This window comes from Macrobrachium nipponense, chromosome 2 (genome assembly GCF_015104395.2).
Source record: "Macrobrachium nipponense isolate FS-2020 chromosome 2, ASM1510439v2, whole genome shotgun sequence".
In the NCBI taxonomy this organism is placed as follows: Eukaryota; Metazoa; Arthropoda; class Malacostraca; order Decapoda; family Palaemonidae; genus Macrobrachium; species Macrobrachium nipponense.
In genome coordinates, this window is record NC_087201.1 from 89,514,568 (window position 1) to 89,529,364 (window position 14,797).

A 14,797-nucleotide genomic window follows, 5' to 3' on the forward strand; every position below is an offset into this window, starting at 1 on the left:
TGTTATGTAGCCCTGAGACACTGATTTTTTTTTTAATGTCAACTTTCGTGATTTATCTTTGTTAAGGCCAATAAAAATAAGCCCATATTCAGCAATGCTACAAATGGGAAACATTAAACATTTCCGTCTAGGTGTATGAAAAGTTTAGTCCTCCCAAATTACTGTCATACATTTTGAGCTAATGACATTTCTGACTGAAATAAATGAAGGCAGTGACTTACACCAGTGAAATTTTAAATTAATCTGTTGGATACCATCAACTGAGGATCTATACAACATCAAAGCAATAAGGGTAACTATATAAATTATTGTAAATCCATTTCTTTTACCTAATACAATGAACTCCACTTCTTTGAAAACCCAGTTTATATTTTAGGTAGTGATTCAGAGTATAAGGTATAGAGGGAAATGGTAAATGATGTATAGTACTACAGGACTGTGATTAGTATACTAGGTAGTACTACACAACATAAACAAAGTAAGCATTTAAAATCAATTCCAGTTATTATATCAGTTATATTAATCAGCGACGACACTTAAATCTACAATCTCATGCTCCTGCAGCTGAGCATCTTTTAGTAAACGTTAGTCTAGTTTTGCACCACTCCAAAAGGAGTCCAGCTATTAAAACTGCTTATCTAAGGATTTTCACTGGTCCCCTTTATTATAGGATTCAGTCGTCCAGTCTTCCCTTTTACTTTTCTATTTGTTCATGATCTCCTGAACTAGCAATGGAGTGCTAGTTAGTCTTAAGTTATTACACTGAAGCAGAAACCAGGCTAATGGCGACAGTTGCAGCCTGATAAAGTCTGTTGTTTCCTTGCACTTTGCTAGAGATGCTTTGACTGAATTCTATTTTGACTTATTTCCGTGACGTCATTAGCTTAGCATAAAGTATTTTCGACGAAGAAAAATAAAGGATTTAATAAAATTTATTTCTATAAATAAGCAGGATATGTTTTATAAATTTTCATAATGAAACATAAAAAGGCAAAGTGAAGATTTTTATTCCTCAGTGCCGTGGCTGTGGTCGGAAAACCCAAGGAGGGTTGCCAGATGTCACCATAAAGTCACACTAGTAGACGAAATTCCTCAAAACGGCAACCCTGCTCTCTTTATACCTATGCGTGTGTATTTCCATCTGTTCTTGTGCGTTTGTGCCCTTCCTTTTGAAATTTGCCCAGTATATTCCCATAAATTCAAACACCTCGTCGTGGATTCTGTAACGATGTTAACTGTTCTTCTTTTTCAATCAGCCAACGTTAAAGGAAAATTTGAGCTCGAAAAAAAAAAGAATCAGGGGAAAACTCAACTGAAGAGATGGATTGATACTTTGCCTTATGAATTTTGGATTTAAGAAAAATAATACCATGTCTCATCTCACCCAAACACCTTAAAAAGAAAAACTACTTCATAAGAACGGCATCAATGTTGTTCAGTATCTCTGTATCCTCTTAGTCTGAGGCCCTTAGGATCAAAGGGTGACTGGGTGTGAATCGTGGCGTCCAGCATCTCACCCATGGATTCTATCGTCCAGGTCCCAGTTTCCAGAAAGTCTTTAGTTATATATGTTCCATCTGCTTTCTGGACATAACCATGGCCAATAGACCGCTGGATTGAGAAAGCATACTCTGCTCTCCGGATGAATCCAACAGGTTTCCCGTCCCGCCAGATCCCCTCTAGTCCAAAAAGAGGTCTGGAAGACTGATTTAAGGTGAAGGTCGCTAGTTTCTTCGTAATACCAACTGACTTTTGAGCTTCTATGGCCTTACGGCCTAAAAATCCGGTGTCGGTCCTGAGTTTGCACACGAAACCGAGACCTGCTTCTAGTGGAGTGTCGTCTAGGCGTACGTCTGCATGCCAGTGACGGTATCCCTGAAAGGTCAAAATTGATCATCTTATAGTGATGACTTGATAAGAATAAACTTATATATCCGAGATGTAAAAATTGATTGAAAATGTCTAGCTTACCTTTTCGCAGGATAGGGACTCTAAAGCTCGGTAACCAGCATTCACAAGGCCAAAGGCTTCACCGGCATTCATCAACGCTTTATATACTGGAATGGCTGACGAGTTTGGCATATGCAGTTCCCAACCTGTAATGGAATGTGCGAGACAAGGGGCCATTAAGGATGCAATAAGTGTTCTTGTCATATATTGATAGTAATATCCATTGATAAAAAAATGAACTTGTTCTGTTTATTTGTACCAAGTGCGAATGCGCACTTCTAGATGATCTGCGGATCTAATCATTCTTACCCATTTCTCCGACGAATGAAAGCCTCAAAGCGCGAACCGCATGGCCGGCGACTTTTATAACTTTGTGTGTGGAAATAGGAAAAGCATCATTGCTAAGTTCAGCATCAGAGACTTTCTTCAAAATATCTCTGCTATTGGGGCCCTGAACAGACAACAGAGCCATGTCATTAGTCCTGTTCAGGACCTGCACATTCCAATTATGTGTTCTGATTTCCTTCATGATGTGCGAAAGATTCTGGATCGCTGCGGGACCCCCAGCTGTCAAGTAGAAACCTTTGCCTTTGAAAAGGGGATCAGAAACAAAGGTGTCATCGTCACTGCAGACGCTCTGTCGACAGAATTGTTTACATGAACTGATGTCTGCCCAAATTGTTTTCTGAATTCTGACTTGGGTTCAAGGTATAATAGATTTAACATCAAGAAAAGCAGCCAATGGTATTTCCATGATCCCTTCCAAAGCACTTTATAATGATGACTAACTTTCAGTCAAAACAGCTCACTTTTTTAATGTAAAATCTTTAGCTACCTTGTATGTCACGCTGTAATAGACTGTAAACAAAAGGGATGTTAATACGAAGCACAAACTCTCACCACTATTAAGTCTGCCTCCACTCCTCCATGCTGATTGAGCATACAAGTGTAAACTGCAATTCCTGGTTTCCTGTCCACATTAGCGCTAAAAATCCAGTCAGCAGCCAGCTGGGCATCAGGACCAATCAGGTAAAATTTGCCAAAGTGGGACAAGTCAAAAATAGCCGCAGCATTTCGACAGGAGAGACATTCCTTCTGCAGCTGTGGTGATAAGTTGATGATGGGTAGAACCCCATTGAGCAATGACGGTCATCTTTTGGGTAAACCTTGAAGCTTTGAGCTTTTTAATACGTGTATAAGAACATAGATGCAGTGCTAGTATGAGCACTATCAACATTCATACGTCAGAGTACCAAGATACAATTAAAAGTGTATTGAAAATTCTAATGCATAACATTTATTCATTCAGCTTCAGATGGGTCTTTAGTTACAAACGTGTTTTTCATCTTTGATAAAAGATATCAAGACAATTTAATTTCGGTAACAATAAACGAAGATCTTTATTTATCCTTCAAAGAAACTATTATAGACGAAACAAAACAAAAAAAGAAAAATCAGTATATTCAACTGCATTTTCTCCGTGTACAGTATTTAGCAAAGACATGAAGAAGATTACTCAGTGAAAATGATAGTCGTAAATAAGAACACAGTATAAACAGAAGTAAGGACAACTACTTCATATCAAAATATATTCCGAGAGAGAGTCCACCCTGAAGTAAAACGTCATAAACTCACTTTGGCAACAACTGGAAGTGGAGAACGAATCTTTAGCAGATGCTGGATAATCATTTAAAACATTGGATATGACTACCTATAAGTCGTTGACTTGTATTCAACCTATTTCTGGTGTGTGTGTGTGTGTGATAAGTTACCAACTTGTGTTTGTTATATGCTTTACTGCAGTGTGAAAGCATCATTTTAAGGTCTACCTAACCTAGGGAACGGCTTTCCTTTTGCTCACTCACCAGGTCATGATGTTTAGGGAAATCAAAGGTATAATCTAACTTCAGGGCACTGTAGTATCGTTGGTCTGAGTTAAGAGGAGTGCCATATGCCCCGTACCAGTCGTAAGGTTGCACTGGAGTAGGACAGTGGTTGAACCATCCAGGGCGCTCCCATCCCTGGCGCTCCTGGAATACACTGCCATGTTCTTCCAGTATCTGAGATAACGAAAAAAATTAAAAAGCAAGAGTGTACAATAGCTTTCCGAAACATGGCAATAATTCAGTTGTGCAAATAGTGTCATGTGATCTCTATGAAATGGGTGCTTGGTAAGGCATTCATCAAATATATTATCTTGCTGGAATAGTATTTCATTATGCAATCATCAATGTGTTCTTTTTTAATCGAGTATGGAGCTCATGCTATTTTCTCCAAACATTCGGAATTAAAACTAACGAATTCGGAAGGTCGTAGATACAAATTCATTTTGCATACGTGGGATTCTGAAACTACTGAAAACATGCATAGTTAGACACCACATTCGTTTTTTACTTTTCTTCATTATGTAGAAGCCAGCAAAAGATCATTGGGAAAAAAATCGTACCTTATGTAAAGGTGAAAGTCTCTGTCCCCTTCCTGCCAAAGGTTCGTCGCGCACATAGTGGATGGAATACCTCTTAGAGTAGGACTCGTGTGACTTTTCAGTCACCCATGATTTGTTACGATGCAGCGGGGCATAAAGCCTGAAAGAGAGCCGGACTGGTAGATGCAGCAAATTCCGTAGCAGTATCAGCTAGTCAGTATTGGCTAAAAAGTAGGCCTTCGGTGTGAGAAACATTACCTTCGAATATCGTAGGAAAACATGTCGAGCTCAGGTCTTCCATGGACAATCCAGTGAGCCATCTGATGTCCACAGCCTCCACTCAGCATCATACCAGAGCTGTTGAAGGCACTGCAGTGGTAGAACCCTTCCACGTTGGGATCCTCCCCTGATTTCGTGAGAAGTCCTCGAAATCAAACGACAGACAAGACTGATTTCAGCGTGACATTTAAAAACAAATCAATTTTAGCCATAACTTTTATGAATTTACCCTGAAGAGCAAGTTACTGCTGTAGCAAAATGACTTGGGTCACAAGTAAAAGGTTTATAATCCAGTGCCATACTCCCATGTTTGGCTGTTGTAAGAAAAGCAGAAACTAACAGATAAACTACATCTCCACATTTCAGATACTGTAACGAAATCAGAATGACAAATTAATGACGTTCTACTACTAGCAGTCTAATTGAAAAATGGTAATGTCATGAGGGAAAATGATGGATTTCTTCTTAGCTTGTATATATACATATATATATATATATATATATATATATATATATATATATATATAGATATATATATATATATATATAAATGGACATTCCAATGATCCGGACTCACACGAATGTTTTATGCGAGCAATGAAATTCGTGGTTCTTAAAAATAAAAACAGGAAAGAAAAATTTAACCCATAATTGGCTTATGATCTGGAGTGAAGGTCTCTGGGCCCGATATTGTTGACTTGATTCCTGTGCTCAAAAGCGCGGGGACTCTGTTACTACAGTCTCGTAAAACCGGGATGTAGGTGTCCCAGTTAAGATCATAGAGTTTGAAAGGGGAGTGGTTGTCCAGCTGGAAAGTGAACGGTTCCTTCGTTAGTTATGGCTTATCAACTTACAAGTCAAGATATCCAGACTCAACACTTACTGACGATGATTTCAAACTGAGTACGGAATAATTCAATACAAATAACATGAAATTTTAATATGAGACTCATTTGAAATTTACATCACAGAGATGTCAGACTTTCAGCACAAATATACGCACGGTCTCTTAAAATAACTGTAAGAAGCTTCAGAAAATTAGGTCATTATTAATTAATTATTGCATTATATAATAAGTTCCGAGAAAACCCCGTCTTCGATTCCCTGTCCCGAAGTATTAAAATTCTCTAATGTCCTGAGAGTTAACTGGTGTACCACTAAATAGTAGGTTGTAACAAATTAATTAACTGATTTTGTATGGTATCAGTACTTATGCCTTCACCAAGACTCCCATATTCTAGTTTGGAAGAATTGTGAGAAGGACTACCAGTCGAAACAGTTAAAGAGTCCTTCCCCCAAGACTGGGTAGATTTGAGTTTTTTTTTTTTTTTCTCCCAGTCTAATTTAAGTTTGTGATTTTTTTTGTGGATTGTTAATTGCCTGATAACTTTCCAAGAATTTTCCCTGCTTCCCAAAAATCTCGCTGAAATGTGTCTTTCCTATGATACAGATGAGTCATCGTCTGGCAAGAGGATATTGTTTCTTCTTGTTTTGTTGTTCTTCATTTTCATGCTGATGACAAAGGGGTAAGGATCTCTGTCGACTAGCTTACTACGGGTTCTAGGAAAAGTATATCTTAGTTTTACCAGATCACTGAGCTGATTAACAGCTCTCCTAGTGTGATCCGAACCACATTATATCGAGAAATGAATTTCTATCACCAGAAATAAATTCCTCTGATTCCGCGCTGGCCGAGCCGGGCATCGAACCTCGGACCACCGGATTTGCAGCCGAGAGCGAAAACCACTTGTCCAGCGATGAACTATAAACGAGGGTGCTAGGAGCAAGAGCCCGCACTGGCATAAAGCCAGCTTAATCTCAAACAACAACGACCAGCTATCTTTGAAAGATTCTAAGTGGGCCTCATGGGTCGTTATGTCAGGGTTAAATTCCCTAATTGGGTCTAAGAACGGCTGTGGTCTAGGATCAAAACAAGAAAAAATCTCCCTAATAGGAGTGTTATTTTCAATTTAGATGAAGTTATAAAAAGACGCTCTGTCAGCAAACATAAAGAAGCTTAACCCGGTAACGATGGCAATATGCTTTCTATGAGGTTAATACTTTTTTAAAGGAAAACACCATAAAAGTAGTGATCACAATATTTCATGGACCATCACGTTTTATTTTGGCAGTTGCTTAGTAACCTAAAAATTTTATGAAAGGGTGCAATACTTGAATATGGAAGTTATTATTATTATTTTATTTATTTATTATTATTATTATTTGTGTAACACTCTCCTCCAATTCGACTGGGTGGTATTTATAGTGTGGGGTTCCGAGTTGCATCCTGCCTCCTTAGGAGTCCATCACTCTTTTTACTATGTGCGTCGTTTCTAGGATCACACTCTTCTGCATGAGTCCTGGGGATACTTCAGCCTCTAGTTTTTCCAGATTCGTTTTTAGGGATCTTGGGATCGTGCCTAGTGTTCCTATGATTATGGGTACAATTTCCACTGGCATATCCCATATCCTTCTTATTTCTATTTTCAGGCCTTGATACTTATCCATTTTTCCATTTCTTTCTCTTCAACTCTAGTGTCCCATGGTATTGCGACATCAGTGAGTGATACTTTCTTCTTGATTTTGTCAATCAACGTCACGTCTAGTCTATTTGCACGTATCACCCAATCTGTTCTGATACCATAGTCCCAGAGGATCTTTGCCTGATCGTTTTCTATCACTCCCTCAGGTTGGTGCTCGTACCACTTACTACTGCAAGGTAGCTGGTGTTTCTTGCACAGGCTCCAGTGGAGGCTTTGTCACTGAATCATGTCTCCTTTTGTATTTCTTATTATTATTATTATTATTAGTTATTATTATGATTATTATTATTATTATTATTATTATTATTATTATTATTATTATTATTATTATTATTATTATTCAATCAACAGGAAACATAGAAATTGGATGGCAACCTGTGAGACCCAGTGTATTCTGTAAGTTCAGGAAAAGAAGATTATTCAAGAAAACGGAGAACTTAAAGAGAGAGAGAAGTGGGAGGGGGCCTCCCTTGATGAATCCAGAAAAGATGATGAGGACAAACAAATGCAGGTTAATCATCCAATCAGCCAAGGGTATGTTGGAAATTTTCTGCTCTAACTGCAAGAATATGTTTTCAAAACTGTAATATCATACACTGAGGTACGTTTGTGTAAACTGGTTATTGTATCCGTTTGTTACCTACCCACTGATTCCTGTAACCGTTTATAACTTAAACACTGGTTATCATAGCCGTTTATTACCTACCCACTGATTAGTGTAGCAGTGTACCTAATCACTGGTTATCGTACCTGTTTATTACCTATCCACTGATTACTGTAGCCGTTTATAACCTAAACACTGGTCATCGTAACCGTTTATTACCTACCCACTGATTACTGTAGCCGTGTATAACCTAACCACTGGTTATCGTAGCCGGTTATTACCTAACCACTGATTACTATAGCCGTTTATAACCTAAACTCTGGTCATCGTAACCTTTATTACCAAAACACTGATTAATGGAGCTGTTTAAAGCTTAAACACTGGAAATAATAAGTACCTTTGGTAATGATAAAGTTTTCCTAATATAAATATATGTATATTGTATATTTGGCAATGTGTGTATGTATGTATGTATGATGATGTATGTATGTATGTATGTATGATTGGTATAGGCGGCCGGGCCGTCGGTCTGACGGGACTGAGATTCGGAACGGAGGTGGGTTTCCACCATGGGAAGGTCGAGACCTACGTTAAGGAGCCCGGGCTCCCAAAATTTTTACTCCCTCCCCCTCCCCCCAAAAGGGTGAGAAGGGATTCCCTGAAACAGAGCTGGTTCTGCTCGTGAAACGGAGCTGGCTATGCCCGTAGACTTAGTTACTTTACTGATTTCTGTATACATATGACTTATCATTTGGAAAAGAATACTATAGGGTAAACATCAATGGCATCAAAGAGGGTGGTTTAAGATGGGGGTTGACAGAGAGAGAAAGTGAGAGTAGACGGGATGTTAGGGAGAAGAAAGAGGAAAAAAGATAGAGAGAGAGAGAGAGAGAGAGAGAGAGAGAGAGAGAGAGAGAGAGAGAGAGAGAGAGAGTGGGTATTACTGAGAAGAAAGAGGGTAAGAGACAGTGATTGTTGGAGAGAGAAAGAGAGAGTAAGAGAAAGGAACAAGAGGGAGAGGAAAAGAGAGAGAAAGAGTAAGAAAGGCAAAGAAGAAGAGAGAAGAGAGAGAGAGAGAGAGTTGAGGGAGTGTTAGGTAGGAGAAAGATGGAAAAAGTGAGAGAGGGAGAGAGAGACAGACAGAGAAGAGTGGTTGTTTGGAGACAGAGAGACAGAGAGTTGGTATTAGTGAGAAGAAAGAGTGAAAGAGACAGAGAGTCAGAGAAAGAAACTTTCTCTTTTCTCTCTTTTCCATTTCAGTTTCAAGTGCCTTCAGTTCCCAGTCAGGTTGGCTTTTGCCATGACTATCAATAAGCCCAGGGACAGTCTCTCAGAGTGGCTGGCATCAACTTGGAGCAACCTTGCTTTTCTCACAGGCAGCTTTATGTAGCGTGCTCAAGAGTGGGCTCTCCGGAACGCCTGTCCATTTTGTCACCGGAGGGAAAACCAAAGAACATAGTCTACCAAAAGGCTCTCCAGTGAATTGGAATCTCTCTGCCAACACCAAGAATTTTTCTTTCCATATATGTTGATGATGCTTCATTTTGATATTCATTTTCAAGAATGTTGATTTGCATTCCTCACAATTCAGGTCATGGTACTGTATTAAATTGTGGCTTGATTTATCTATTTTCTTTTCATAAACTATGCTCTAGGTTACACGGACCAATCTAGCTGGGACCCGCCCGTACCAGGTAGTATATAATAAACTATCTATCTCTTCTCAACGAAAATCCCCAGAGAATGGTTTCAAATCTAAGATAATCTGTATTGCTCATTTAAAGATATTCTTTGGTTGTAATCTAAATAAAAGTTTGTAAACCTGCAGAAAACAAAATAAAGGCCACTATGCTGTAGAAACCTAGTTGCTAAGGGCAGTTAATATACGTGATGCTGACTTTTCGTCACTGAATTTTGGAAGTATATAAGGCTGTAGTGAAGGAGAACTATTCAGTACAGTAGTTTAGGTTTCAATCTTTTTACTTCATGTGGTATTCTTTTAGTGTTGGCATTGCTCTGACTCGTTAATAAGCTATTGATTACCTTATCGACGATGGTCGGATTGGCCTCAAACACACCGAGTGCCAGAGCATCTCCCTGAAGCTTCAAATAGGCCGAAGACGCAGTATCTCGTACGTTGGGCATGTTCTCGATACCCGGAATTCGTTCAGTGATGACGTAGGAATGCTCGAGCACCATCAGGGGCAGTTCCACCCCCACCATGTTGGCGATGTGATTACTCCAACCGCCTGTAGTAAAAGGTTTGGAAACCTTATGTTTAAAAGGTGTTAAGGTTCGCACATGGAATATCTGCGAACGGCTATCTCCGGAAAAATATTTTACAGTGCTTTATGACAATAGGATGTACTATCCAGGAAAAAGACGAGAACAAAACCAAAACTTTACCTGTTGCATTGACAACGACATTAGTCTTGATAATCCCATAGGGAGTGTGGACTTCGGTGACTCTTTTCCCGCCGAGAAGGGTCTCCCGAGTCTTGATGTCAGTAACGGGACAGTCTTCAATCACTTTCGCTCCCGATTGTCTGGCTGATCGAGTCATAGCCTGGCAGTAGCCCGCTGGGTCTATATTACCTGTTTCAATGAATACACACATACACACACACACACACACACACACAACACACACACACACACACACACACATATATATATATATATATAATATATATTATTATATCTATATATATATATATATATATAATATATATATACATGAAGGTAATGCCACAGAGGAAAATGTAAATAATCGAGAACTACCAAAAGATCTCGGCGTTCTCGTTTTTTCATTTTCCTCCGTAGCATTAGCTTTATTTAGTACATAGCATCACGTTGTGTGTGTGTGTGTGTGTGTGTGTGTGTGTGTGTGTGAGAGGGAGATCTGTAGAACTTTTTCAAGCTTCTTAGGAGCAGCATGCTCAATAAGTCCAGCCCTAGACCCAACTGATTTATCAGGCACCAAGTACAATTCACCCGCGCATTCAGATTTTTACAATATGATAGAGAGTTTTTCCCTATGAAAGGGAATGTTAATATGTGTACCAAATGTAATAAAACTTCAGTTTATCGTGTAAATGTCTGGGGTTTCAAGTCTCTAACAGAGCATCCATTGCAGTTATATCCTCAAACCATTAACTTTTCTGTGTTATGCGATTAAGGAATATTCATTGATAGAATCAATACAGAGGACACAAAAAAATTTGTTCTATGATAACCCATTACAGAATCATAGATAAACGAAGGCATACTATATCAGTGTCGCAGTTTACGGCAAAAAAGAAACTATGCTGATACAAACCATCTCTTGGAGTGAAAAGTGAGCCAACAAGGTCACTGACGTTCATAAGAGGGTATAATTTCTTTGTTTCCTCCGGATCCAGGAGATGAGCCTCAATGCCCAGAGCTCTTCCCAGGGTTATGAGACGTTTATATTCAGCCAAGCTATCCTGTATAGGTATAACGTGGAATGAGGGTTTTTAAAAGTCAAAAGCAATTAAACGAAAACAGAATTCTCGTAATCAACAAATTATCTAACTGAAATCGTTCTCTGAGAAGAACTTTTATGGCGAAGAAACAGAGAAGGGCAAAGCTGGTTATAAATCCAATTAGGCCTATATGAGAAAATAGACTACTTGGGTCTAAATAAGGAAACCGACTACTATAGCCTATACATGAGAAAACTGAGGGACGGATACAAGTATAATAATAGTGTTAGTGAATTAATTTTTTGGGAAGGGAATATATACACTGCCAAGCTTCAGTAGATATCATAGCTGGAAGTTATGAATCAGTATACCACACCTTCGATTCAGCGGTCATTAATCCACCGTTGTTTATCCATCCTGGGTTAACACCAGTTTCGCTTTCCAATCTCATCACGAGGTTTCTGGTCGTTCGGATGAGTTCGGTGTCTATGTCACTATTTCTAAGTTCCCATAGCATGCCAGCTGTATGCCAGGTGGTTCCTTCGTTCCACAGCAGAAAGAAAAGTATGACAAGTACAGATTCAGGTCATAGTCAGACATCGTTTTGAATTAAATCAGTTCATTCACGTTAGGGTATGGATACTAAACCTTGGCAAAGGGGCTTAATTCACTATATAGTTCCCAGGTAAGTTTAACTGGCAACTACATGGTGAATGATGAGCACAGATACAAGAAACGCACGAGGGATATATATAAAATAAATAAAAATTAGGTTTAGTATTTACCCACATACACAAAAACACTCACACATTTCTGTTCATTCATTTCGGTCAAACATATTCATATATCAAAATATAAAAATATCTTTGTTACTACCGACTGGAAGTGAAACATTGAACTTGAGAAATTTTGTCTCCTCGACATCACTTTGTTCAGGAGCCGAAGTTTACAACAGACTTTATTTCTTTGTATATTGGACTACTTTCATGATTATCAGAAATCCAGCTTGTAATTCTAAATCTCCATGAGCATAACATTGACATTCTAGTGCATGGTACCGTTTTAAAGGAAAATCCCATTTACTACTACTATGGGTGCGATTCCCAGAAAAGAGTAGTTTAGTTAGAACTTAGAGTTACTAACCTGCAGTTAGTTTGTGCGCTTCGAGAAGGACGTTATTAGTGATGCCAAGTTTGGCCAGGTGGTACAAAGTGCTGCACCCAGCAACGCCACCTCCAATGACGACAGTGTCAGCAGCACTTGGCACGGAGACACTCGCTGCTGAACTTGTTGACTGAATTTGTAATGTGAGTTACGTACGATGTAGTGAGTTCATAAAAATAATAGGTAAAACTGAAAATTACTATACTCTGTTTTTTTTTTTCTTCTTCTTCTTTTTTTATCTGTCCATCCGCCTGTGGTGTTTTTGTATGGTAACACTGCGTCCCGGGCTTTAGATAGTTACGCTGTGTAAGTTTTAGGTAAATAAAAGGATATCTGGGTGTACATTTGCAACTGAAAAGTGTTTTAATAATTTACTGTATGCGAATTACACCGTTAACATTCGAAATAGGATATTATTATAATCGTTGAATGTAAGCTGAATGTAACTGTCTAAAGCCCTTGACGCAGTGTTACCATACAAAAACACCACAGGCGGATGGACAGATGAAATTTTTTTTTTTTTTTTTTTTTTTATAGTACGACCTGGTTCCCGCCAGTCGCCGACCGGGATATATAGTATGCTGCCTTTTATGTGTTTGTGTATATCTATGTCTTTTGCGTATGTTTATGATGTTTACCATTTTTTCTTTAGGTCCTTACATTCATCCCCAAGAGGCTAATACTAAACACGGCTCCCATATTGCATATAAACTGGTAGTTACCAGACCAAACGGGCGCGGTAGTAATCTTCAGTTTTACCAAATAATAATAATAATGATATGAATCATTGATGTAGCAGCAGTTCAAGGGTAATGATTGGTACTGTATACAGCAGTCCTATATATAATATAATATATATATATATATATATATATATATATATATATATATATATATATATATGGCTACGCTCCAGGGCCGCGTGACACTAGGGATCTGGGTGAAATTCCGTCACTTTCGTCCCTAGTGCTTTGGCTTTCACAAATCTCCACTCACCTACTTGGATGAGAATTATGAAAATATACAACCACAATAACCCTCATGGCGCCCAGAGCATATTTTCCAATGGGGAAAATTATATATTATATAATATATATATATATATGATATATATATATATATATATATATATATATATATATATTATATATATATATATGCAGTGGAATTGCGATGCCAATAATTTAAGTGAAGCAAGATGCAATAAGAAAATACAGGAAGTGACACTGACCTTTTTTCAATAGTTCCATAAAGTACTGTTCAACTGAAATTTAACATTTCTTGAAAGAATAGCGCAGTTATAAGCTACATACAAATCTTACACAATATAATGAGACTACCTTTGATTTACTTAAAATGGAAGAAAAACAGTGATGTAGTCAGATGTAATACATTTTTTTTTTCAAGTTAGTCACTGTTCATTTGAAAAGGAACTGTAACCTCCTGTGGTCACAGGATTTCAGGGGGGGTGGGGGCAAGTGTTCCCAACCTTGCACCTACGTGCGGGTGCCCATGATAACCTTTAATCCCAGTTGCCCCAGAACAAGCAAAGCTTAATCATTCATCAGCCCTGCCACTTTAGTTGTCTTATCACGGCAAGTGAAGTTCCATAAACAGTGATGTACAAGAGCACTGATGACATTTAGAGTTATTTGTGAAAAGCAATTCAGTAAGATAGAAATAAAGTCGATATAGTATGGAGCAAACTCGTGAAGTCGTCATCTTTATGCTCTTGTGGTTTTGGATATCTTAAATGAACCCATTACTTCTAGAAAGTAAGTTTCTCGTTAGCTCACGAACCCTGACGCTGAAATTCGGTGGTGGGTGTCTTCCAACACTGGCAGCTGCAGGTCTCCACACACTGTGCCATCCTTCTATCTGTAAAGGTGCAATCCTTAGCATCGTCCTACAGATCTGAAAAAAAGAGAAAAAAAAACTAAATTGTCCCACCTTGCCCTTCTTATGGGATCCGGTTGCTAGGCACTTTCCCAAAAGCAATATTTCATTATTATGAAGATTCCTATGGAGTTGAAATAAACAAACTAGAGGATTTGTCTCACCTTAACTTAGATAAGAGGGTTTGATGTAGGCAAGTCTTCAACAGTTGACAACGAGAAATCACTCTGTGCTTCTCTCTCCTGTAAGTAGATAACTGGAGAAAAGTCTTGAAGTGTAGTTGTATAGCGAGCAGGTGGTGTGGAATATCGTCTGTGAAAATAAGTACTACGTCTTATCGTTGAATGATTATCTAATCTAATTTTTTAATGCTAAAGATCTTTTTTTCTTTTGTTACTACGTACAAAAATTAAAATTTATATCCAACTTTCGCATCTTTACTTACTAAAGTTACTTCACACTTTAACTTGTATTTTTTACATACTTACGA

At 38.4% G+C, this 14,797-nt stretch overlaps 2 protein-coding genes across 2 annotated transcripts in view; one reads left to right on the forward strand and one right to left on the reverse strand.

Moving 5' to 3' along the window:
• The window catches only part of LOC135220767 (uncharacterized), a 48,584-nt gene that overhangs the window by 2,379 nt on the left and 31,408 nt on the right, over positions 1-14,797 (forward strand). The window contains exon 2 of the mRNA XM_064258219.1: positions 7,549-7,731. Within this exon, the coding sequence (XP_064114289.1) occupies positions 7,549-7,731 (183 nt within the window). The remainder of the gene's footprint in view (positions 1-7,548; positions 7,732-14,797) is intronic.
• LOC135220766 (sarcosine dehydrogenase, mitochondrial-like) lies at positions 918-14,624 on the reverse strand. Its single transcript, XM_064258218.1, has 15 exons — positions 14,472-14,624; positions 14,212-14,325; positions 12,391-12,541; positions 11,624-11,787; positions 11,121-11,268; positions 10,208-10,396; positions 9,845-10,050; positions 5,300-5,462; positions 4,634-4,781; positions 4,397-4,535; positions 3,816-4,010; positions 2,851-3,051; positions 2,260-2,587; positions 1,972-2,096; positions 918-1,875 (listed from the first exon to the last, which is right to left on the reverse strand). Exons 2-15 carry the CDS (start codon positions 14,311-14,313, stop codon positions 1,426-1,428), a joined length of 2,709 nt encoding a protein of 902 aa, XP_064114288.1. The 5' UTR covers positions 14,314-14,325; positions 14,472-14,624; the 3' UTR covers positions 918-1,425.